The 26,517-nt window shown below is 37.9% G+C and overlaps 1 protein-coding gene across 1 annotated transcript; it reads right to left on the minus strand.

Moving 5' to 3' along the window:
- Window positions 1-574: 574 nt before the first annotated feature.
- Window positions 575-15,161, minus strand: LOC140234755 (vesicle-associated membrane protein 7-like). The gene is made up of 7 exons (XM_072314794.1): window positions 14,945-15,161; window positions 13,931-13,980; window positions 13,217-13,304; window positions 9,559-9,652; window positions 6,712-6,779; window positions 5,135-5,227; window positions 575-2,662 (listed from the first exon to the last, which is right to left on the minus strand). Exons 1-7 carry the CDS (start codon window positions 15,146-15,148, stop codon window positions 2,597-2,599), a joined length of 663 nt encoding a protein of 220 aa, XP_072170895.1. The 5' UTR covers window positions 15,149-15,161; the 3' UTR covers window positions 575-2,596.
- Window positions 15,162-26,517: the final 11,356 nt, after the last annotated feature.

The raw sequence follows: 26,517 nt of genomic DNA on the forward strand, positions 1-26,517 counted from the left end.
ACGATATTTGTCATCAGAGTGGCCATAGTGGATAAAGTAATGAGAACTTTAATAAAAAGCTTTCGCAGAAAATAATCATGACTGCACTAATTAACCACCTCCTCTCTGGTAAATGAAACATTTCTCTCCTCAGCTTTTTTTCATTTCTTTTCATTATTTTTGTTTATCTTTTTAATTTTGTTTTTTTTCTTAGTGATGCTATACACATGTACAAGTGACTGGCCCCAATGGTAGGTACCTTCTATGCCTACAAAACAGTATACACACAAGCCTGTAACGATTACACTTGTACCAGTTATACAATTTATAATTGCACCTGTTCTAAAGCTTTAAAGTCAGAATATCTGCATCTCTTAGGGATGTGGAGCTGATGGAATATACACGCCACTGTTGAAACCACCACACACATACACACACACACACACACACACACACACACACACACACAAACAGACAGAAGCCCATTACCCCATACTGAATGGGTGCATTCACGCTACAAAACCCACATGGTATGATACTATGTTCCATTCCATTTAACTCTGTCACGACCAGTCAATACCAACTACAGTATGCTGTATAAAAGGTTGACAGTATCCTCATATCCTGGTCATGAAAGGATTAATATGAACTGTAGTCTGCTGACTAGTGTCATGGAACACTTGTTCACACGACCTCCATCAGAAACTACCAGTGGGCTGTCTCATTGTTCTGTTGGGTTTTTGTTTTTATCCTCATTCATCCACAGCATAGCATATTTTGTGCTTCCCTTAAAATGGTATGAAAAACGTTCCAAGGCTTTAGTGACCAGCTGACTTAATTTTTCATCAATCACAAAGGCAAAGATAGCACATGTATGACTACTGTAGCCCACACATCTGCTTTTGAAATTCTTCTTTGGAAATTCTTCTTTGAGGTACTTACAAGTTGGGTCGAAGTGGTGCTGAGACGTAACCATGATCATATTCGCCATGGATTCGTGAAGGGGGAAAACACAACCTAAGCCATCGGTGTACTATGCTGACACTAGGGACTTTTACATTTCGCATCCAGGACGTGGACTGCGACGTGATGACGTCATTTCATGATACTGCGCATGCTCCAGGTTTTCTGGCACTTCCAACCCCAGAGTCGAGAACGCGTCCTTGAGGGATTTCACGTCCTCCCAGAATAAGGACGGGCAGCGTGCGCAGCTTGTATTTAGCACGACGATTATGACATCACCACATCTGTCGACTCATTCTCACCATCGACTGAAATCTAATACGGTTTTACTCTGGCGTTGACATGAGTCAACGGGAGTCGCCGGGAATGGTTGGCTCGCACTTTCGGGCGACCTGACCGCTGTCATGTCCACACAGTATAAAAGTCCCGACAATGTTGTATATCACTGTCAGGTTTATGCACCTGTTTGAACTCTCCAATACATCCACTGGTTCATTAATGATCAGATCCACCAAGGCATGCTCACAGTAAATATGCTTGAATGTGACATTGCATCAAAGTACTTAATAATGTTGTACAGTCCCACATGACATAAACTGTGTTAGCTCAACATGACACTTTTGAAAACCTAGCTAGAATGCACCCTATTAGTATCACACAGAAGCCCATCGATCAGAAGGAATGTCAGTCCACATGCTACCACAATAAATGATTATATGATACAATATCTTTCACTTGTACTTGACCATCTTCAGCACTAATGAATATCATACTTTTTTCTTCCATGCATATAATATCACTTGATATTTTGCCAAGGACCTGGAATTCTACCAGTATTTTATCGCTTTGGACTTGAGACACTGGCATAGAAAAGGTTGATTTGGTCTAATCAATACTCATCTCCTTCAAATATAATGCTGCACTAAGAAGAACCGGTAGATTCATTTTGATAAGACACAAAACTCCAAACTTCTATAAAAACTGCTCAGTTGTTGTCACTGTGTGCATTCATGTTCACCTCATTTATACAGGTTGTAGTAGCCCATAATCTTCAGAAAATAAGCCTTGGTCTGGTGAAGAATACTGTAAAATGAGGAATGTTCGTGTGCATTTTAATTTCACAAATTTCGGGAGAGCCGAGTTTCGCGAATTTAAAATGCACGCTGAAGATCTTGTTTACATTATATGCATTGAATGTTAGAGGCAACTCGCTAAAATTTCATGCTGCGAATAAAGCCGTCGGCTCCCATTCACAAAATGCCACGAAAATATCACGTTTTACAGTATCTTTCACATATACATTTCACATTGGTGGCTGACACACACTGATATTTGTAAGTGCCATAACCAAGTTTAAACAAACAAACAAACAAAAAATCCTACTTTTGACATCAGGTCATCCTTTCACATAGTGATGATCAATATTTTGCTGATTGGAGTTGTGCTTTCATGCCAATTGCATGCAACAAGTGAACATTGTAGACTATGCCATTGAAGGATACAACTAGTACATGGCTTCACAACTGGTCTAAAGTGTAGTGCATTGCATTATGGATATCCTTTGGCAAACAGTTCTTGCTTCTTCTTGTATAATGCACTTTGGAAATGTCTCTTGGCGACGTCTCTATTCCCCGTTCAAAGCGCTTCTGCCGAATCACTTCACACAATTCTTCCAAGCAAGACCTCCACAGGCCGCCGACACTATGAAGTATATGACCAGCTGCATGAGATGGACATAGGGAAAGAGTAAGCTATACAGCCAGTATGCAATGTTGACCACACATCAATTTCGTATCAAGCTCGGGCTACTGCTACTGCTATGGTTACAGTGAAACCCCTAATATCAGCAAAGACTTATATGCTGTACCAGCAACTCCAAACTATGTGATTTCTAACTCATGCATTTCCTGGGTTTCACGAGCAAAGTAGTTTTTTTTTTACAATGGAGATTTTCAAGATTTTGTACACCATTTTTTAAACTAGAGATGTCGCTATGGCGACTGGTATGCCTACGCCATAATGTAACAATATAGCGAATTCCTGCCATAGAAAATGGAACTGAAAGAAGCAGATGTTAAGAATGGCTCATTCGGTACCAGAAATTTTGTCCTTCAGGCAGGGATTAACCTGCAGACATAAGTGAAATGGGCTATACAACAAATAAGCTGCTTATCAACGTACAGTGCACTCCCTTCGAACAAACAATGTTATAACAAAAATTTTGTTACAACAAAGTAAAAGGTAAGGTCCCAAAATTAATCATCTATGATATGTATTTAAGGTGTGTACCCGGTATACTTCATTTATTCAGATAGAGCAAAATTTTGATATGATGAAAGAAAACTGCTGGTCCTGAGGACATTGTTAGAACAGGACTTTTGTCCCAACAATCCGACATTGGGTTAGACAATCACTTCAATGCTTGAAATCCACTTTGCATTTAGGAGTTATCCGTACTTAGGACAAGCCAAAGCAGGCAACTTGGTCGTATGCCAGGAACAAGCTTTGTTAAAAGTGGTAGGATGTATAGGCGTCCAAGCTTGGTTCTATGTCAAAACAATCTATCAGATTAAAATTGTCCAGGGGGCCAAGACCTATCACACGCAACATTAATGATGACATGTAGGGTGCATTTATGCTAGATTTGCGAATAAGGAAGAATCAGCATTTTGAAACGCTTTTCAAAGACGCTGATCAAAAGTGCCATTCAAGGGGGCACTTGTACTGTTTATGCTCAATTTTTTTTTAGCTCGAGAAAGTCGATTTCACAAACATAAAGTGCACATTACTGAAATCTATAAGCCCTTATCGTAGCAAGCGATTCTGCTATATGTGTCCTCTTCTACTACATGAACTGGAAAGGCATTGAGATGGAGTCATAATAAATGTCTTTCTTTGCATTTATGCTTCCCTGTTAACCCTAAAAAGACTGGGCTATTTTGGTAGCTCGAAAGACTGGGGGGGGGGCCTCAAAGGCCCCCCCCCCCCCCAAGATCTCGGCCGTGGATCGCGCGATCGCCGCAGAACTTTGCACAATGGTAGTGTGCTATGTAATCTACAAGATCGTGTTTTTAAATTTTAGAAAATAGTCTTCTTTTATCTTATTTTGATTAATTATGATAATTTATGCGAGAAATCAGAATCTTTCATCTAAATCAGTAAATAAAGCTCCAAAAGTGCTCATTTTTGGTATAATTATTCTTTGTGGCATTCTTAGCAAATGTACTTGAAAAAAAATTTGATATCAGAATTAATTTCTTATTTATTTTATTGTTTCATGAATTTCTTATGTATTTCCTTGTTTTTTCGACCTTTTGTTTTTGTTGTTTTTTGTAACAAAATTTGTCACAGACACTTTTTGAAGCATAATACTCCTAAAACGAACTAATTTTAGCCATTGAGAGTAAAAATAAGCATATTTATATGAACCATGTGAAAAAACTTTTAGTCAATTTGCATTGACTTTGTACACAAAATCACATTTTTTAGCCATTTTTGGCCTCACATGCATGTACAAAAAGTCATGTAACTTCAGAACCGTACCCCCGGGCGTCACAAATTTGGTGTCAAAATGTGCGGGAAACTCAAAAGAAAAAAGTCATGGAGCATCGCGCCGAGAGCATTGCGTGTTGCAGAGTAATCGTGCGAAATGTTGAGGGGAGGGCCTCCGAGGCCCCCCCCCCCCCCCCAGTGCAGTTAGGGTTAACTCTTTGAGTGCCATGTTTATTTCCTGCTCCTATGTTGTATGTGAAATTTGTGCACATTTAAGTCACTGGCACAGAAAGGGTTCAATGTGTGTAGAGAGAATGGCCAATCATTGAATGCGATTAGCATTTATACTTTTCTTTTAAATGTGTTTAGAAAAGAATTGCCGCTCGATCGCTCATAAACTCACCTTTTAGTGTGTCTTGAATTGGTAAGTTGAAATGCTGTTTATATCAAAATGAGTTGGGATGCAACTGTGTTTTGAACTGCACGTACATGCATTTCAAAAGCCTGAATATGGCCAAAAAAATTCAAGCATAAACACACCCTTACTTGGATACAATACCATGGTATAACTGTCTTGATAATCACTGCACCCTACTGCTTACCCTACACCAAGACTCAATGACTCCCAGTAAAATATGCAGAAATTTTGTAGTTAATTGTTTTACGAATTCAGCAGGGAAGTAAATGTTGTGGAACTCACAATTATGACAATTGTCAGGATGATGATCATCTTCAGGTTCTTCATGAACATCGACCTGGCAAGACTCTTACTGCTCTTCTTGAATGTCAGAGACTACAGAGAGAAAAAAAGGCAGACAGAAACAAAAAGAAAGAAAAAAATGATGGTGTTATATTCAGCCATTTTGCTTTTTTTTTTTTCCTTTGCTGCAAGTTGTTCAATATGCATATATTGAACAACTTGGCTGTAAATATGAAAAAAAAGTATACATATTTCACAAAAATAGCAAAGTGCCTGCCCAGCTCAAAACCCACAATAAGTTCACTAAAATGAATTTCCACTTTGCTATATTGTTTAAAGTTTAAAGTTTCTGTATTGTTTAAAGTATATTGTTAACTCTAAGCTTCAAAATGATGACTGTATAACTTGTCAAAATTGGACCATCCCACACCCATTCAAAAAGTGACTGAGATAAGAGAAAGTTAGGAGGCCCAGGTGCAGTTAAAAAAAAAAAGGGAGAAAAGAGGATTTAAAAATCAGAGTCACTCAAGCATGCTGTGCAGAAGTATCAATGAATTTCTCGTGAAAGGAGAATCCATACCCCCCCCCCCCCAAAAAAAAAAAAAATGTGGTTCAGAAATAACTGCTAACATCTCAATCTCAGTTTTGTATTAAGCAGCCAAATTTTGACAGAAGGTAGAGAAAAGATTACTCTCCCAGGTAAGATGCCCTTTAATGAAAAAAATTTGAGTCAGTTATTAAACCAAAGTGGCAAAATTTTAGTCCATTACAGACAATCTTAATCTGCAACTTTTTGCAGGTTTTTACAATGTAGCTGGGTGGTCACAAATGAATAAAAGACAAAGTAATCTTATCACAAAAAAAGAAAGAAAAAAAAAAGACGATAACCTCTAATAACCTTTACTGTGCTTCGTTCATTGACTGGCATACAAACAGGAGTGCTTTCTTCACTGATAGGACAGGTGTCTGGAAACTCTCAATTAATAGAGATTACCTTGATTTCCCTAATCCAAATTCTGTCACCATGGCCTCCCTGTTGGACTGAGGCTCATTGCTACACCAGAGTGGACGTGCTAATCTATAACTATATGTAGGTCAAGTTTGGTTGGATCAGTGAATGCTGGTGAAGAAGTTTGGCAAATTGTGCTAAAGCGCCTGCGCACATACATTTCTGTGTCACTCATAACATCGTATCACTGTAGAACCAAGATGCAATAGAAAGTTTATATCTTTGGCATGTTCACACAGGCGCAGGATTTCTACACCAATAATTTATGCTCTCTCTCAGTAGAAGATTAAAAATTACATTATCATACTAAAAGTGGTGATATGCAAGCTACGACGTAAAACATATAAAAACCAGGAGAAAGCATTTCTAAGCATATCAATTTCTGGTGGAAGGTTGGCCTTGGTCGTATTCACTGAATCATGCATTGAAGTCACACGGAAAGAGAAAACTATGATTGCATAACAACCCACATCTTTATGATTACTCAACTCATTCAGTCATTAATTTTGTCAATGTGCTTATGCAAGAATACTGTATCACTGTTTAGGGAAACAAAGCAAGGACTTACCGTTGTTTCTAAGTCCTCCGTTTTGTCTATCAAAAGCTCAAGTCTTTCTCCTCGATTTGTCATGGACTCTGCAAAAGCAATGAGGATGACATCACAAACTATGTACATGTACTATATCAATGCTCACAATTCACAGAGCAGAACACACGGGACTGGAGGATATTTGGATTACTAGTATGCAATGATAGCTTCACATGCTTCTTATATATCTTGGAGTGAAGTTCAATGTTATACTTCATCTAGGATAGAAATAACTGAAGACATCTGACTTTTGATGATTGACTTTTGATCGCAAAGAACACAATTCTTCAGAGCACAATAGCTATGCAACAACAACAACAACAACAACAACAAAAACACTACATAAACCAAACAGTGGGGTTACAGGTTTAGCAAGGCTCATTGTGCTTGAAGCCCATATGATAAACAGATTAATTTCATGCTTGAAGTGACTTGCTCGAGGGAAAGGAGGAAGAAAGAACTTTAGAGGAAAATGTACTGCTTTTGATCTCATGGGAAAAAGCTGAAAATAGACCTTAGCTGTTTACATTCCAAAAATACAAGCATTCATACATTTTTTTCCCCTCTACCATGTGCCCAAATTGTCTCCCAATTTTTTTTTTTTTTTACCTTTGAAGAGACCAAAGAGTTTACTGCCATACAAGAAGTGTCAAAGGGACTGTACAGTACTGGTTGAGGTGAGGATTCAGGTTTATAACACTTTTAAGAGAGATAACGAGAAACCTCAATATGAAATATGGAAGAGCATGTAATCTTAAGAAGGATTCAACGCTTATCTGATGAAAATTGGTTTTCATATTACTGAGATATCCAAAAAAGCGATAATAATAAAATGTGACAGGCCATAACTTTCATTAAGATCTCCTTGTTTCACTTAGTCTTTGGATATATATCTCGGTCATTTCAAAACCGATTTTCATCAAATAAACTTTCAATTTCCCTTCGAAATATATGCTCTTTGACATCTCATAGAGTGGTTTCTCAATATCTTACAAAACATTGAAAGCTAAATCCTCACCTCAACCAGTACTGTACAGTCCCTTTAACTTTCATTTTACAATTTCATCTGTAACAATCTTGGGCACTGTCATTTAATAGCAAAAGAGTATGTACACCAAGAAGCATTTGTTGTGTTTCAAAGAAAAGAAGAGAGAGAAAAATTAGGCCCTGTAAAACAAATAATCTGCCCCAAGATACCATAATTCATGATGACTGTCACAATACAACTTGAAGGGTTACTCCATTAGAGAATTCTAGGCAAAAAGTCACAGTTTATCACTACTCAGAGCACTTGCTCCTTTTGAGACCTAAATAATCTTTATATGCAAATTGGGTTCCTTCTGTCATTTTATAGTACATTCATAATTTCTTCTTCAGTGTAACTGCAATCAGTGGCTACCAAACATGGCATGCAAGGCGTCAATGAATTATGAAGGGGAGGGAAAGGAATGCCATGAATTACGATTAGTGAGGCATTTGTTTGTTGTTCTCTTCACGCAAAATTGAGCTGAAAAGCATGCTCAAGAACAAACAAAAACGTTCTCGTCAATATTCTTTACATTGGGTACAAAAAAATAGAGAGTGAGGCATGACAAACGGAGTCTAAAACATAAATTGTTTCACCCTCCTGCATCATATAGTCAGCATTCCATTTCTTTGATGAAAAAAAGATCTTTCCTTCCCAAGCACAGAGACGATGTGCACACTCTCATTGAAGTTAATGGAGTATTCCAGATGATTTTCATAATTTCACATCATGTGGTACATACAAATGTAAATCAACAGCTTCATTTATAGATTTGTGGAATTTATTGTGGTTCTTGACCAGAGAAACAATACTTTGAAAAACCTTTAACAAATTACACTGAGCAAGGATGATGACATCGGAGGCTCACATATTCCAGAAATGTAGCAGTGTAATTTCATTACAATACCGCTTGCTCGCAAGTTCACCTGTGAATAATATAGACATGCCTTCTACTTTTGTTCTGCTTCCTTGAGCCCCGACTCATGCATTCTTAGGCTGCATTCACATAGAGGTATACTATTCGGGTATAGGGTGCGCGTTTTCGAGGGCACGCGAATAGCTTGAATCGAACGATAGGATTTCCTATTAAGAGGGCACTATTCGAAAATGCCGAATAGCATAGAATAGTATAGCATAGTGGGAATCGCGCTTGTTCGATTTTCAAGCAGCGTTATACCATCTTTCGTTTATGAAATGATGAAAATTTTGGTCTGGATTTGCCCTTTAGCAAAAATAAGCATGTGCAGTAGACTGACATTCTGATGCAGTTTAGAAATTGTTTATATTAAGATTGCTGGGATGATTGTGTAAGAGGAAGAAATCCTGACTGCATGGGATAGGGAGTTGATGGTGCGGGTGATGGTGTACTGGGTCGACTTAACGGCGCATAGCGTATAGCGAATAACGAATAGCGAATACCGTGTACTTCTATGTGAAAGCAGCCTTATGGTGACCCGGCCATGTCATCATCCTTGTTCATTGCAATTTGAAATAAATTTCAAAAATATTCTTATTCTTCATCCCAATTATCATATATTCTGAAACTCTGTCCTCAGTATAACTAATTTATAGTTGTTCAATTGTAAAAATCTGAAAATCATCCAGAGGTCTCCTTTAAGTGGACCTGTGCGCTATACAAGTAGCCACTATTATTATTATTATTATTATTATTATTAACACATCTTCCTTGCTGGTTGTACAGTGCTCAAGGAAGTGCATTATTCAATGACTGAATAATTGAATATGACTGAAATTAATGAATGCACCATAAAATGAAGCAAGAAAAAGTTCATGCTCACCAATGTTTTTGACCATAATCTGGTTGAGTTCATCCAGATCACTCTGAACTTCAGACAACCTTGTATGACTGGACATTGGTTGGGCAAAGTACCTCTGTGGACAAAATACAATTATTGGTTGGGGAGAGGGTTGGAGAGAGAAAATGTGGTACATGTATATGCCATTAAACTTGTGTGTAAATCTTGTAATGACATTTGTTTGCTTGCTCACTTTAATGTTGCTGAAACCATCAGATGGCAAAAATATTGTTGTACGTGATTGTGTGTGAGCCATTAGACATTACCAAAGAGAAAAAGGTAATCAAAATCCACCAATATCAAAGTAACTTGCTACAGCTTTATTAAAAAGCACACTAGCCTCTACTTAGAGACAAGACAAATAATATGGATTGTATTGGAATAGCATTTTCAGGATGCTACTTCTTCCTCACAGCTACATTCATGCCATATAGGAGACTGCCATATTTTATGATTCTTTATACATACTGTTCGTATTTTTGTCATCTATTCATTTTGTTTCTACTTCTTATATTTTCTTACAAGTATAAGATCATGTCACCCTTCTTAAAATTGCAAAATAGATTTTTTTTTTAAGGTTTGTTTCTTCTTTTTCCAAAAAAAAAAAACTATCCTTTTTCATTCTTTCTTCCTTTTTTGTATTACCCATCACTTTTACTACTCCCAAATGAGCAAGTGCAGTGAATGCCAGGCAGACAGTGTCAATTATCAGTACATCATGGAAAGGTCGAATAGACAACTACGCATCTATGCAGAAAACATTATTACGTTTATTTTCTAATTCTGTAAAATTAGTATTTTACCAGATATGATTTGTGCATTTACTGTGCTTTATCAAGTCTAAATCAGCTGGTTCCTGTCTGTCTAGATATGCAACACTGAACAGCAAGATTATGATATTGCTTTGTGTTTTATCATGGCTTTTCAATGCAGGTAATCTGGTGGCAGCCAACAAGAGTACTTCCACTGCGATCTTTGTATGTCAATTTTACAATGCAAAGTTGGATTCAGTTCGCATTTAATAAAACTAGAAATGTCGCTACAGCGACTGATTATACCCACCGCCAAACAACATTTCATAAGCTTTGGTCAAAACAACATTTCATAAGCTTTGGTCAAAAAACCGAGGAAGTAGTTAAATCCGCAAGATCTTTCCTTGATCTTCTGCCATTAATATGCCGTTACCATGGCAACGTACTTTCGGGTACTGTCGAAAAATGCGTCCTGCACATCTACAACCAAAGGCACACATCTGTACCAAGTTTCATGGAAATTGGGCAAAAACTGAGGAAGTAGTTTGCAACACAAAATTTTCCATCATTTTGGCTCATAATATGTGAGCTGTTACCATGGCAACATACTTTTTGTCACTGTCAAGAAATGTGTCATGCTGACCTATATCCTAAGACATACATTCAATATGAATTCCATGAGAATTGGAAGAACACTGATGAAGCAGTTTTGCCATGAAGCATTTTGCCCTATATTTTACCAATAACATGCCGTTACCATGGCAACGGACTTTTTGCCACTGCGGAAATATGTGTCTTGCACATTATCATATTCAGATGAACATCTGTACCTAATTTCATAAAAATTGATCAAAAACTGTGGGAGGAGTTCGCGACGCAAGATTTGTACCCATTTTTGCCCATAATATGCCGTTACCATGGCAACGTACTTTTGGGTACTGTCAAAAAATACGTCTTGCACATCTACAACCCAAGGCACACATCTGTGCCAAGTTTTATGGGAATCGGTTGAAAACTGAGGAAGTAGTTCGCGACGCAAGATTTGCAACGGACCGACCGCCCGACCGCCCGACCGCCCGACCGACCGCCCGACCGTCCGCTGATTCCTATATACCACCTTCAAACTTCGTTTGGCGGGGGTATAATGAAAACAAAAATAGGGTGTGACCACGCACCATTAAAACCCGCAAAAAATATCGTGTGGACTTTCAGTGGTAAAATTTGGGAAGAAGAAGAAGAAGAAGGAGCAGAAGAAGAAGACGATGACGAAGAAAGATCAGAAACACCATGTACACTGTATGTGGCAGAGTCACTTTTCAGATCTACAGAGCTTTGAGGCTGAGGGTCTATCGATTCTAAGGCCACTGAATCAAATTTTACTGTGCTTGGAACTTTATGCAAACCACCGTGACGGGATTATAAATATATACTGGTACATTTAACCTTCTATCAAACATTATGTCGAAGAACTACTTCTGGCTGTTTTAAAAGTTTTTGTTCAGTTTCATGCACACTTTCACATCACTCATGGGTGGAAACTGGAGAAAAACAATTTGACACTGAAAACAAATAAAAAAAATTATAGGTCTGAACAAAAGATATTTAAAACAGGAATTATACATAATCCCACTGGTTCAAAACTTTAAATTTGAGTTGAAGAAGGGTAATAAACTCTGTCAGAAAACATCAAAACCATGACTCAGGTGAGTTGACCCAGGATTTCTATTTGAAGACATACTGGAAAACCACACCATGTGACTTTTTGTGGACTTTGTGATGCATGGCCACGAAAACAAAACAAGGTAAACAATACAATTTTTAACAGCTGAGTGAAATATACAACAATAGAGGGGACTCAATACAACAATGGAATGGAATTAAGATAACCACAAATAAAATCATGAAAGGGTATTTCAAAGCAGTTCCCAATGATAAGCTGGACTACATCATGTCTTTGACATAATACTGGGTGTACACTGTGTATCTGAGAACCTAGTTGTACAACGTACAGTGCTTGGTATTTGCACTATACTATGTAGGGTCAAACTCTATCTGAATGCTAACGACCCAATTCATATGGGTGGCAAATCGAAAGGATCTACTTTGCTGTTGATCGTTTGCCAAAAGTGACTCCATTTATTTTGAAACCCATAGTGTCCTACAATATTACGAACATAAAGCAATGTGATTATGAAAACACTTGGAAGTTGAAAAATTTAGACACAGAAGATGTTTTTTTGTTTTTGTTTTTGTTCTTGTTTTTTTTTTTGGGGGGGGGGGGTTTACATGTACAGACTGTATGAATGAATAAAAAAATAAAAACATAATTTTCTCATACTCCATCACACGGTCCCTATGGGTAAACACAAACATCTGATACGTTAGTGCTAAAGGTGAATGAGGAGATAACACAATCACACTGACGACGAAGCCAATGTGTACATGTATCATCAACACACACTCAAAGCTAGAACAGCCATTATACTTCTACACTACTTTCTGTGTATTTGGATTTCATTTTGTTTACAAATGTGCTCTCTTCAGGGGTACACCATAGACTATACAGCCTATAGTGCAACAAGACCAATTACAGTATATTAGCAATATTAATGCAGTTTAAATTTCACCCTAATACCTGTAACTCATTTATTTGTTGCTAACAAATATACACGTTTTCAAAAATATATATAATTCCGTTGAGCTGGACATTGGAGAAATAAAAACTTTCAACATAAGGAACACTCATCAGCAGATATAATCAGAAGAATACTCATAGAATTGTATACTTTGGTTGTCTAAAAACAGATGTTATATACCTTAATAACTTATAAATTAAATTGTCGCGGGGGAAAGGATAGATGAAAAGTGTACACACTGTATATACCTACCATTTGTCCTGCTAGGACTCTTGAAAATTCACTGTTCATTGCAAAAGGAAGCGCTGTGTGTACTCTGGAACCATAAGTTGCCGTAAATCTAAAAGTACAAACATTAATAGAAATTACTTACAAAACAGAATAAAAACATGTTCTTGTGGACGAGTGATTCTATGAATTGAAAGTTTGTCACATGAAAATCTACTCAGTTTTTATTTCTTTCCTTTTCTCTTCTTGTCACCATTCTAAAGGGCACACTACAGCATCACAGCAGCTTAGAAAATGAAAGAATAAATGTACTAGTTAACTTATAAATTAGTCATTGAGGGAAATATGTCAAAATTCATGAACCGGATATTTTTGGCATGTGTTAACATCAATTATCAAGAAAGCAATCCTATGGATCTATTGCTGGTCAATATCTTAATATACACTTGTATATTTGTGCACATGACAAAACAGCATGGTTATCTCCACTTGATCTTGTGAAAATATAACCTTTGTACCAGATAGGGAACAGCATATCTGTAGCAAAAAGAACTTCCAAACAGTAGAACTAACCCATTGACGAAGGTTTTGATTTTGCTACAACACACGTGTATTTCCCATCATAGACACCTGCCCGAGTATACTGGGGACTCGTCCTCAATGGGTTAAATTTACAATGAATGGACACGACGTAAAAAGTGTACTAATCATTTCCAATTTCAGGTCTGGCAAACTTACTTCCTTTTAATTTCCTGTAGGAAAGCAAAGGCCCTCGATCTTTCATAATCCTGTGTAATGTGAAGAAAGTAATAATATACTTTATATCAAAAGATTCAAATGACAATACACGGGTTAGTGATGATATTAATGTACTCACAATGATGATAATATAATAACAAGAATAATAATGATAGAAACAATGGTAATGACAATGACAATGACAATGATGGTGATGGTGATGATAATGACAATAATAATCACAATAACAATACAATAATAATAATAACAATAATAATGATAATAATAATGATATTAATAATAACAATAATAATAATAATAATAATAATAATAATAATAATAATAATAATAATAATAATAATAATGATAATAATAATCTTGACGTGATATTGATCTCCAAGAGATATCTTGTGAAGATAGAGATAATAATAATAATAATGATAATGATAATAATAATAATAATAAAATTAATAATAATAATGTTAAAGTGAAAACAAACTAAGGTTTCATTTGCTTGCACAACTGTCAATTTGTCAATTTCAAGTCTGCTCTTAACTGCACAAAAATGTATAACAATGTGAAACAATGCTGATTACAACACAATTTTACTTGGCTGACAGTAAAACTGCCAAACAATTTATAAGCTAAAAGTTTCATTGGAAGTAGCGGTATCTAAGAGCTTACCCAACTGTGGGCTACCTGACAAATTTGAGTGTGAACATGTATAGGGATTTATTCAAAACTAGATCCTTTTTTTTTACAGTCAACACTAAAATGAATTCTAGCTTCTGATCAAGTTGTAGGTAGTAATATTTCATAAAGAAGTAATGGCAAGATGGTTGTTGCTGATGTCAGTAGTTGAAACCATGCCTGAGACACATTTCATCTCTTTGCCTCTGCAGTAACCTTTTGATTTGACATTTTCCATCATGCTATGATATTCCCACTAGGTGGGGTACATTACTAACACCCAGATAGAAAAGGAGACAAGACTGCCAAAAGAATCCTACTTACATCATCAGTGATGCAGAGATAGATGATCCGTTCCTCAGAGATGTAATGGAAGAGGTAAGTTCCATGGGAATAGGTCAGCTTGGCATTCTGCGGGGGAATCTTCATCAGGACCTGCTGCGTCACCTCGGTAAAGTTCCCCTGGCACGAGGCGTAGTTCGCCAGAACCGTGGTGCCGCGGGCGACCACGGAGTAGAGGATCGGCATGTTGCCCGCTCTCCTAGCCTCGAGGTGTGGCACTCCTTCGGTGGGGCGGTCTGCGGAGATAGAGAAGAAATGCTTCTGAGACTGAGTGGGAGTTGGTGGCATTTCTTCTTCTTCCTTGATTTTCTTCACACCACCAACAACAAAAAGTTCCCGAATAGTGAAGAAACTTTTCCCCTCCACACAAAAGGAAGACACCAGAGCCAAACTTCCTCTGTTTATGCCTTGCCCGAGAGAGCGAACTACGCCCTAGGTTGTAATGCTTGCAGCTACTCTGTATCTGTTCCTGAATAGACAGACAGCGTAACCACTTTTGCAATCGGCTGCAGCGCAAACAACACAGTTTGTAGCTATGCAAGTTGACGTGGTACAAGAAAATTGCAAATCATCTAGGTGATAAAGATTAACGAGGAGCAGTTCTTGTTCTCTCCTTGATATTCCCATGTAGACCCTCACTTCCTTACAAATGTGCTGGTGGGTAAGAACTTACACACTGAAATACCTATACTCCCATAATACCGTGTTTGTTTATTTTCTTGCCCTATTGCTAAGGTTGCTTACATGTCAGCTATCAGCATGCCCATCATATGACAATTGTATTGTCCTCAATAGCATCTAAAAAAACATTCAACAATAATATATAGAAAAAAGAGAGCACAAAATTATTGTCCTCAATAGCATCTACAAAACATTCAACAATAAATAATATGTATATAAAAAAAAAAGAGAGCGCAAAATTCCCCCCAAAATGTCAATATTTAAGAGTGTTCGGGAAATATTCTCTGCACAAAGGAGGTACTCATTTGTGTGATGTGTTCTACACAAAGATGTAGTGATCCCAGTCACGGGAATTTAGATTTTGGTTGATATCACAGGTGTACATATGTGACTTCATACTAGTGGTAATTTTGAAAACATTACTTGTCACCTGACCTGTCTTCTGCAGTAATTCAGTGATGTGAGGTACTTGGTGAAGAAAGGTCTGACAAATACGAATGAATGAATTTAAATAACGCATTTTAAGCACTGGCAGTCTCTCACATGAAGCGAATTCCATCACAAGTCATATTTGTCATATAATACAATATCAAAAAGGACAACCCCTTTTCTACTATCAATGGATTTCAAGACTTGCAAATCTTATAGTGCTTGCTAGGAAATATTTCAAACCATCTACATTGTGTGATTTTCCTTTCCTTAAACTCTCTCTCTCTCTCTCTCTCTCTGTCTCTCTCTACCTTTCTCTACCTGCCTCTCTAAGAGTATTCAAGACTTCTATCAGAGGTACGGTATTACAGGTGGCCGAATCAAAGAGTTCAAGTACCGGCATATCAATACATTTTCATCTTAACTGCTAATGGCGTGCAGTGTATCAGTAGATGACAGTGCATGATGAAAAGCAATCATTTCATATAAAGTGAGAAACTGCAAAGAGGACTTAATCTACATGTATCCAAGACCAACAAAGAAGCAAAGATTCAATGGTCTTTAACCTGTTGAGGATGGACTGGCACTACAGCAAGCACTTCCCATAGACACCTGCCAGAGTACTTGGGACTCTACATTCTACCTCAAGTGACAAAGTCACATATAACATCTTGAAAGTCACATATCTTGCGAGCCACTCCAGTTCTCGAAATTCATGCAAATTCCCTGGTCTGTTCTTTGCTATTTTATTATTGAGAAAGTATTACTAGAATGTTGCTCTCTGTGTCTACATTGTAGTAAACGTACTAGCCAACTAGTATTTGGGGAAATTAATTGGAAACCTTATGTGCAGGATAAAGGAGGTCTACATTTTGTAGAATAATGCTACCTTAATTCACAAAGCTAACAAAAAAATTCACCAAAAATATTTTAGAATATGTCAAAATATGTAGTCAGAGATTCTAACCCATTGACATCATAATCAAAATCCAACATCTAGGAATAGACAATGCATGACTTTGGGAAATAGGAATGGAGGTCTTCAAAAGCGTACTGATTTTCATACAATTTGTATTGTGTGTAGGACAAAAAGTGGAGGTGACTCTCTACAACATCAAGCAATTGCTTTTTTGAGGGATTATTTGATTTGTCACGAAATCTGGCATACAGCCCATACATATTACATTATGCATTTCACTCATGATTAATTCAACGTATCAATATTTAACAGTCCCTTATGAAAATGCTTTATGCATACTCCTACGCATCTCAACATAAGAAAGTGATGAAAACCTATTAGTGATGTTTTTAAAAAAGAATAAAAACCAACATACCATAGATAAACATGCATTTTGTTATGGTAATTTCACACTTAGGCCAATAAACTTCAGACGTACTGTATAGAAGAAAGCAAACACTCAAAATCAGCAATGTCAGCACTAAACATCCCTTTAGACTTATACATGTACTGGAAAATCAGTTTGTGCTGCCTGGTAAACACTGTACACTGTATGTATTACCATACAGTACTATGGGCATTGGGCCATCTCCACCTTTGCTCCAGTGTTATGGAACTCTTTTCAACGCCACATCCAACAGGCCTATTCCATCACTTTGTTCAAGAATCTCCTAAAAACCTACCTGGTACTTATTCACGCTGCAATTCAAAATTATGTTCTCAGTATTATCGTCCATTATGTTAAGCTCAGTGTTGTTTTATAATATTTTAATACACGTAGGTATCATAGTACACGATATTTGTTTGTTAGTGTACACTTACGTTTAGTGCTCATCATTGTAAAGCCCATTGAGGTGGATATGCATTGAGTACAAGTGTATTTCTATGCAATATGTAAGCCCATAGTCATAATTATTTTCATTGTCATTTCTATTATCATTATTATTCTCCCCTAACTAAAATCCCTTTGATTCTGCAGGAACTTCCCAAAAAAGAGAAAGAAAAAAAAAAGAACTATATTCCTACCTTGTATAATATCATCTCCAATTTGAGATTAAATGTTTAAACACCTACATGTAGGTAAACAGCATACACTATTAAGAGAATTGCAGACACAAGTACAGCTGTACAGTTGAACCTCTCGTATCCGGACAAGTCGGGACCGGGGCTCATCCGGATAAGGGATTTGGCCGGATACGGGAGACTCAATGCTTTATACATGTACATATACATACACATGTACTGATGTAGCCCATTGTAGTACCACATGTAGTAATGTGTATACTGCAACCTTTTCATTGTTACACTCAGTAACAGACCCCAAAATAGAGGTGTATGTTAATGTTGGAAGTAATATGTAATTCATGTGTGTTTGTGTAGGAGTTCTCAAGGAGTTGGGAATCCCCCTTTCCTCCCGTAATTAATAAAAAAAAAAAAAAATCACGGCGAGATTGCGTCCGTATAATAGAGAGATCCGGATAAAGGGAGGCCGGATAATAGAGGTTCAACTGTATCTCCTTGGCCCCTTTTGAACTTCCATGGATGCTTTTGAGGGCAGCCCCGAGATTGTGAGTTTGATTGTTACTAAAGATGGCATGGTCGTATACTACAAAGTTATATAGCATACCAACTCTCCTTGCATCCTTGGTTGAAAGAAATGATCAGCCATTTTCGATAAAGTTTAAAAACGCTGTCCAATTTACGAACGCACTAACCCGTCACACATTTGAACAAACCAGAATGCTTTGGGGAATTGCATGGGATGCAGGAGAAATAGAATCTCAAAGCTATTAGGCTAGAAAATTCTGTAAAATGCAAAATGCCTTTGGAAGTCCGCCAACAAGATGATACTTTTAGAGCAACAAAGTAATCACATATCAACCTCTCTTTCTTTTTAAGCAGAAATCTGGATTTAAAATTTGACCTTGTATCATAAACCAACAAAGAAGTCCCCAACTACAATCAAGTTGGTCGGGGCAGATGTTTAAAAACAGAATCCTACATGTAGCTTTGTCACAGTGGGATATTCCTACTTTGGTGAAAAAAAAAAAAATGAAAGTGCTACAACTCCATTGGCATTGCACCCTTTAGGAATGTTACTTTGGAGAAGAAAAAAAGCCTTACAAACTTGAGTTGAAGACACGAGTCTACATACTGAAACACACCCAGACTCACTCTTGGCTTTCCTGGGTTTTAGGGGTCTAAATTATTTTGGGCTTCTAACTTAGGGTTATGGTGAAACCATTTTGGCTTTCCATAGTCCGTATCTATGCCTGTGCTGAAGTTAGCAGCCCAAAATAATTTAGACCCCTAAAACCCAGGATAGCCCTCACTCTTTATGTATAGAACCCTACAACTGTAACTACAGTGTATTTTGTGCCCACAAACATATACATGACATACATGTACACCCACATGGATTTGGAACTTCATCATTTACTATAGATACCATGTATACAATATGCAACTCCTACTATGCCCTATCCAAAAAGGGAATGTTGCATTATTTGGAAATACATGTATGGCATACTCACAAAGTCACATAAAATGTCGGTATTTTCTTTCCAATTTCGCTCATCACATGTCCAGGGCAACAAAAATCTTTAGAAGTTACATAGATTTGAAAAACATAATGTTTTCCTAAAGCATGATTACGTTGCTGCTTAGCACAGAGGGGGTTCTACAGTCTACACCATCCATGATCCAAGGCAAGGGCTAGGACAAAAGTCAGCGGCGTTGTGTACGAACCCTACGCCGACGGGTTCGGCGTGTCGCCGACGTGGATTACGTTACAATGACTACACGCAGATTAGAAGTCCCACTTGCAAATACACTACGGTTCTAACGCTGTGTTTCAGTCATGAGAATCACAGAACCAAGAACAGATGCAGGCTTTTAAACAAAAATTAGGTAAATATGGAACAAATACCAGTACAGAAAGAGGCATGCATATGTCGCAGGACTCACCTGTGGGATTTCCAGCGTATGTGTTCCTTGAGTTTGGCGGTGAGTTGTGTGTATTACGCGGTATTACCGTACACATAAATGCATGCATGCTCTTCTTTATACTTTATAGTTTCCGTTTCTTTCGGAATATCATGTGACGATGGGGGGGGGGGGGGGGGGGGAGGAGGAGTCGCACAAGCGGAATCGATCAACATTAACGTATCGATGTTCAATTTGGGTGTGTGGAAAGTTTGATGATGTTTATTTAAGTAATCTTTTCTTTATAAGAATGTACTGTCATGCTGAAAGTACAGCTCGATTTGATGTTAACGAAAGTAAGTAAGCAGTGTATGTTGTTTTCTTTTTTCTGGTGCATTGTATATTCTTTACGAATATACTGTTTCTGCTGAAAGTACAGCTTGGTTTGATTTCATTATAATAGTGTTATGCTAAATCGTGGAGTTCATAATACACGTGATTTGATTTGTTTTGAAATTGTTTTGAATATGGAATCAATAAAAGATTATGCAAAAACAAACAGATGTAATGATTACAAAGTTGATTTGCAAGAGTTGAGTTGGGAAGAGATTCTTTTTGGTATATGCCAGACAAAGGAAAAGCTCAATTATAATATTGGTGAAGAAATTGTTTGTTTGTTTTATTTCTTTTTAGGAAGGAAAAATAACACAACCACAAAGGAATACTTCAGTAAAAGTTTCGTAGAACAAGATAAGTTAGAAGAAGAAAAGTTAGCAATCATACGCAATACGTTTTCAATACATTTGCAAAATTGGGAAAACTGGAAAAAGATTTGAGAATATGTTTTGCTTTTGTTTTATAGAGTAAGGCCTATTGCACATCCACCAGGAAATGGCTTTCGACGCACTCGAACTGAAATATTATGTGTTATAATGTATGTCAGGGCAAACATGTTTTAGTTGCTCTGAGGTTTTGCTGTAATGGGTGATTTTGAAAGGGGAATTGGGGTAAGGGAGGTATCAACTGGGGGAGAATGGACGGGGATAAGGGTGATCTGGATGCTTTTTTTATTATAGGAATAAACTTCAATCAATGGATATCATTTATAAGTGGTTGGAATGAATGTTGAGAAGAAATGTTTTTGTGTTATTGATTTAGATACACGTAATACAATTCGTAACATAATGAATGAATTACATTTATAAAGAAAATGTGTGTTTAGTGAAAAAGTAGTAAAAAAAAAGGTATTGCTGTCTATGGATTGTGTTTTATGTTTGGTGAAAAATGCATCAGAGTGTAAAGATTACGAAATCGATGTTAAAACTTTGTATAAATGGGTTTATATAATTTGATGAAAGTGTTTACGAAATTGATGTAAAGATTTTTGTATAAATCTGTTTGTATATTTATTTTTGTTTTCCATTGCTGAAAGAATGAAATATTCTTTAAAACAAACAAAAGTATAACGCGTTCCTTGAGAGCGGTTGCCTCATTATTGCACGCCGTGTATATAATGCTTTTGTTTTGTTTTGTTTTTGTTTTTTTAATGGAAATATCAAAAACTACCAGTGCCGCTATGGCGACTGGAATGCCTCCGCCAGAATGCATGATTCTCCTATATAGGGACTATACGTCTTGACAATGTGTGATGACAGCTAATAATTGGCAAAATATTAAATGATATTGTATGTCACATTTGTGTTGAATGTTCACTTTCCTTGAACAGTAATATTTTCTAAGAGAGCGTGTATTTGGAGATTTGAGGATTTTTACTTGACTTTTGACCCTTTTGTAAGTTTTATACGAACTGAGTAATTTTCAAGGTATAATGGAGAAAAAGTATAATTTCAGTATTAGTAAATTGTCTAGGGAATCTTTATTTGGTAGTACACGTATAAACTATAAAAGTTTCAGGAAGATAGGCATAGATATGGGGGAAATAGTGAAATTTTGAGAGAGGATAGGAAAGTTTTACAAATCATGAAATTTACATCTAAAATAGTTCACAAAATCATGAAATTAAAAGGTCCTGTATGCGTTTCATGTTTGTTTTGTTTTGTGTTTTTGTTGTTTTTTTTTTGTTTTTTTGTTTGTTTTTTTTTTGGTTGGTTGGTTGGTCAGTAATTGCCAGTTGATCGTTGTGTTGCTTTTTGTTATTTTTTGGTTTTGTTTGTTTGTTTGTTTGTTTGTTTGTTTGTTTGGATGTTTTTTTTTCTTATTCTTCTTCTTTACAACCAAAGAGCCTTTCGCAGAGGGTATAAATCTTAATTGGTTTCAATCACACGTACACTAAGGGATGTGGAAGAGATTCTTGTCTCTCTTCCACTAATTCCTTGAATCACATAGGCCTACTGCTCGATATTATGAAACTCTCTATTACAATGCCACAATTAAAAAGATGACCACCGGTTGCAGTGGTGTTTTCGATGTGATTAACAAAATACATTGCAGGGGAATGGTCAACGGCGTAGCCAGGATTTCATCTTAGGGGGGGGGGGGCGGTTAGTCTGCGAGGGAGCGAAGCGACCGAGCCCGAGCGAGCGGAGCGAGCGAGGGGGGGAGGGTGTGGGAGGGTGGTGTCCCCCCTCCCACGGTAAGAACTTTTTTGCATTTGGATGTTGTAAATGGTGCAATTTGATGCATGTTTTTGCGCGTTTTATCGACGTGAAACAGTCCCACTTGTTTATGGTAGCAGTTTATTTTGATGTAGATTATTATTGAACAATTTGCCTATAAAAGGGTATAATTTAGATACACTTCTTGTATTAATTCTTTTCACTGAATATCATGAACGCGACTGAACCCGAGCGAGCGGAGCGAGCGAGGGGGGAGGGGAGGGTGTGGGAGGGAGGTGGTGTGGGAGGGGGGTGTCCCCCTCCCACGATAAGAACTTTTTGCATTTTGATGTTGCAAATGGTGCAATTTGATGCATGTTTTTGCGCGTTTTATCGACGTGAAACAGTCCCATTGTTTAAGATAGCAGTATATTACAGTGTAGATTATTATTGAGCAATTTGCCTATAAAATGGTATAATTCAAATATTCTTTTCACTGAATATCATGAACGCGACTGAACCCGAGCGAGCGGAGCGAGCGAGGGGGTAGGGGAGGGTGTGGGAGGGGGTTTCCCCCCTCCCACGGTGAGAACTTTTTACATTTTGATTTTGCAAATGGTGCAATTTGATGCATGTATTTGCGTGTTTTAACGACGTGAAACAGTCCCACTTGTTTAAGATTGCAGTATATTTTAGAGTAGATTATCATTGAACAATTTGCCTATAAAATGGTATAATTCCAATACACTTCTTGTATTAATTCTTTTCACTGAATATCATGAACGCGACTGAACCCGAGCGAGCGGAGCGAGCGAGGGGGTAGGGGAGGGTGTGGGAGGGGGGTTTCCCCCTCCCACGGTGAGAACTTTTTACATTTTGATTTTGCAAATGGTGCAATTTGCTGCATGTTTTAACGACGTGAAACAGTCCCACTTGTTTAAGATTGCAGTATATTCTATATCATGAACGCGACTGAACCCGAGCGAGCGGAGAGAGCGAGGGGGAGGGGAGGGTGTGGGAGGGGGTGTCCCCCCTCCCACGATTTAAGTCCTCCCTCCCACGATAAGAACTTTTTGCATTTTGATGTTGCAAATGGTGCAATTTGATGCATGTTTTTGCGCGTTTTATTGACGTGAAACAGTCCCTCTTGTTTAAGGTAGCAGTATATTTTAGTGTAGATTATTATTGAACAATTTGCCTATAAAATGGTATAATTCAAATACACTTCTTGTATTAATTCTTTTCACTGAATATCATGAACGCGACTGAACCCGAGCGAGCGGAGCGAGCGGAGCGAGCGAGGGGGTAGGGGAGGGTGAGAGGGGAACCCCCTCCCACGGTGAGAACTTTTTACATTTTGATTTTGCAAATGGTGCAATTTGATGCATGTATTTGCGTGTTTTAACGACGTGAAATAGTCCCACTTGTTTAAGATTGCAGTATATTTTAGTGTAGATTATTATTGAACAATTTGCCTATAAAATGGTATAATTCCAATACACTTCTTGTATTAATTCTTTTCACTGAATATCATGAACGCGACTGAACCCGAGCGAGCGGAGCCAACGAGGGGGGAGGGGAGGGTGTGGGAGGGGGGTGTCCCCCCCTCCCACGGTAAGAACTTTTTGCATTTTGATTTTGCAAATGGTGCAATTTGATGCATGTTTTTGCGCGTTTTATCGACGTGACTTGTATTAATTCTTTTTCACTGAATATCATGAACGCGACTGAACCCGAGCGAGCGGAGCGAGCGAGGGGGTAGGGGAGGGTATGGGAGGGGGGTTTCCCCCCTCCCACGGTGAGAAGTTTTTACATATTGGTTTTGCAAATGGTGCAATTTGATGCATGTTTTTGCGTGTTTTAACGACGTGAAACAGTCCCACTTGTTTTAGATTGCAATATATTTTAGTGTAGATTATTATTGAACAATTTGCCTATAAAATGGTATAATTCCAATACACTTCTTGATTAATTCTTTTCACTGAATATCATGAACGCGACTGAACCCGAGCGAGCGGAGCCAACGAGGGGGGAGGGGAGGGTGTGGGAGGGGGGTGTCCCCCCCCCCCCCCAACGGTAAGAACTTTTTGCATTTTGATTTTGCAAATGGTACAATTTGATGCATGTTTTTGCGCGTTTTATCGACGTGAAACAGTCCCACTTGTTTAAGGTAGCAGTATATTTTAGTGTAGATTATTATTGAACAATTTTCCTATAAAATGGTATAATTTAGATACACTTCTTGTATTAATTCTTTTCACTGTATATCACGAACTCAACTGAACCCGAGCGAGCGGAGAGAGCGAGGGGGTAGGGGAGGGTGTGGGAGGGGGTGTCCCCCCTCCTACGGTGAGAACTTTTTGCATTTTGATGTTGCAAATGGTGCAATTTGATGCATGTTTTTGCGTGTTTTAACGAGTTGAAACAGGCCCACTTGTTTAAGGTTGCCGTATATTTTATTGTAGATTATTATTGAACAATTTGCCTATAAAACAGTATAATTCAAACACACTACTCTTCTTGTATTAATTCTTACACTGAATATCATGAACGCTGTCTGTTCAGCAATCAAACAGAAAAAGCATGCACACGAGGGTGTAGATAGGGGCATATCCCCTCCCACACGAAGGTGATTTTGCGTTTTCAGACCTGAAATTCAGCGATCTGGTGCAAATTTTTGGTGCAACACTTTTTCATCGAAGTGTTAAAATCACGGAATTTAGCTCTTATTCCGAATGTGCACCATCTGTGCGTATGTATAAAGTCTAGTGAGGTAGAACTTAGGGGAAGGGGGATTCCCCCTCCCGCTCGCGGAGCTTTTGCGTTTTTAGAATTGAAATAAAGCGATCTTGGTATAGCCACAGTCTACTTCTTTGCATGGCGGGGGGGGGGGGGGAACAGGAAGAAGGCGTTGGCGAGTGTTATCTCCACTCTTCCCTTCCGATGGAGCTTGTATCTTTTTAAGGCTGAAATTGAGATATCTCGTATACGCATAATAAGCATATTTGATGGAATCAACATTTGGGTAATCAAAAAAAAAAATGATTGGGGGGGGGCTGAGGGAGGAAAGGGTCGATTAAAAGGGGAAATTCCCCTTATACATGAGGGAACCTTCAGTTTTCGGAATATTAGTGAAAAGTCTTGTGCACTCAGAATTATTCAGAATTTTTTTTAATCTAAAAAGTGTACTTAGCTAGGGAAAGCGGCAAAGAAGGGGAGGGTTTGGGAGGGGGTATCCCCCTCCCAAGCACGAGAGATTTTGCATATTTTGAATTGAAATTCAACGATCTGGTGCACACTTTGAGTGAAATATGCAAAAAAAAAAAATATATCTTATTTGATGAAAGGTTGCAAAGGAGACCCGCTTCATGTGCATGCATACAGTATACACGCATTTTTTTTTCCGCCTCCCAACTCCTCGGTCCAAATCTTAGGGGGGGGGGGGGGGGCGACCGCCCCCATCGCCCCCCCCCCCCCCCCCCCCCCCCCCCCCTGGCTACGCCAGTGGGAATGGTAGGCCTATATATGATGTTCGGTCTCGGGGGAAGGTGCATTCCAATGTACAATTCACAGCGAATATTATGTGAGAGACAAAACAGATTTAGATCATAGGCCCAACATGGTAAATAGGCAAACCGGGATTAGACATAAAAGACTTCTAGATAGCAATCACATTCTTATCTCGATATAGCCACCCGGCCATGCCATGCACATAATTTTCGGGCCACTGGAATGCCAAATCTAAAGATTTTCGTTACCCCAATTGCCAACCAGAGAAAAAACAAACAAAACGAGAGCATTAATTGTAGCATAATAATCTGTAGGTCTACTTATGATTATGGCGCTATAAATAAAGCGCTTGACCTTTTGCTCGGAGCAAGTAGAAATTCATGTCGGGTAAGTAAAATTACAAAGATTGTAATATTTAGGCTTACAGATCCCATCATAATAGGGACAAAGAAATTTGAAAAAAAAAAATCTTCCACAAAACGAACAAATTTTGATCG

This window comes from Diadema setosum, chromosome 11 (assembly GCF_964275005.1).
Source record: "Diadema setosum chromosome 11, eeDiaSeto1, whole genome shotgun sequence".
Taxonomy (NCBI): Eukaryota; Metazoa; Echinodermata; class Echinoidea; order Diadematoida; family Diadematidae; genus Diadema; species Diadema setosum.

What these genes read in the sequence shown, in the direction of transcription:
- LOC140234755 (XM_072314794.1), bottom strand. Translation starts at nt 15,148, where the DNA reads ATGCCGATCCTCTACTCCGTGGTCGCCCGCGGCACCACGGTTCTGGCG. An exon ending in ATCTCTGCATCACTGATGAT is followed by an intron (nt 13,981 to 14,944) that starts GTAAGTAGGATT and finishes CACATTACACAG; the next exon opens with GATTATGAAAGATCGAGGGC. An exon ending in GAGTCCTAGCAGGACAAATG is followed by an intron (nt 9,653 to 13,216) that starts GTAGGTATATAC and finishes TTTTGTCCACAG; the next exon opens with AGGTACTTTGCCCAACCAAT.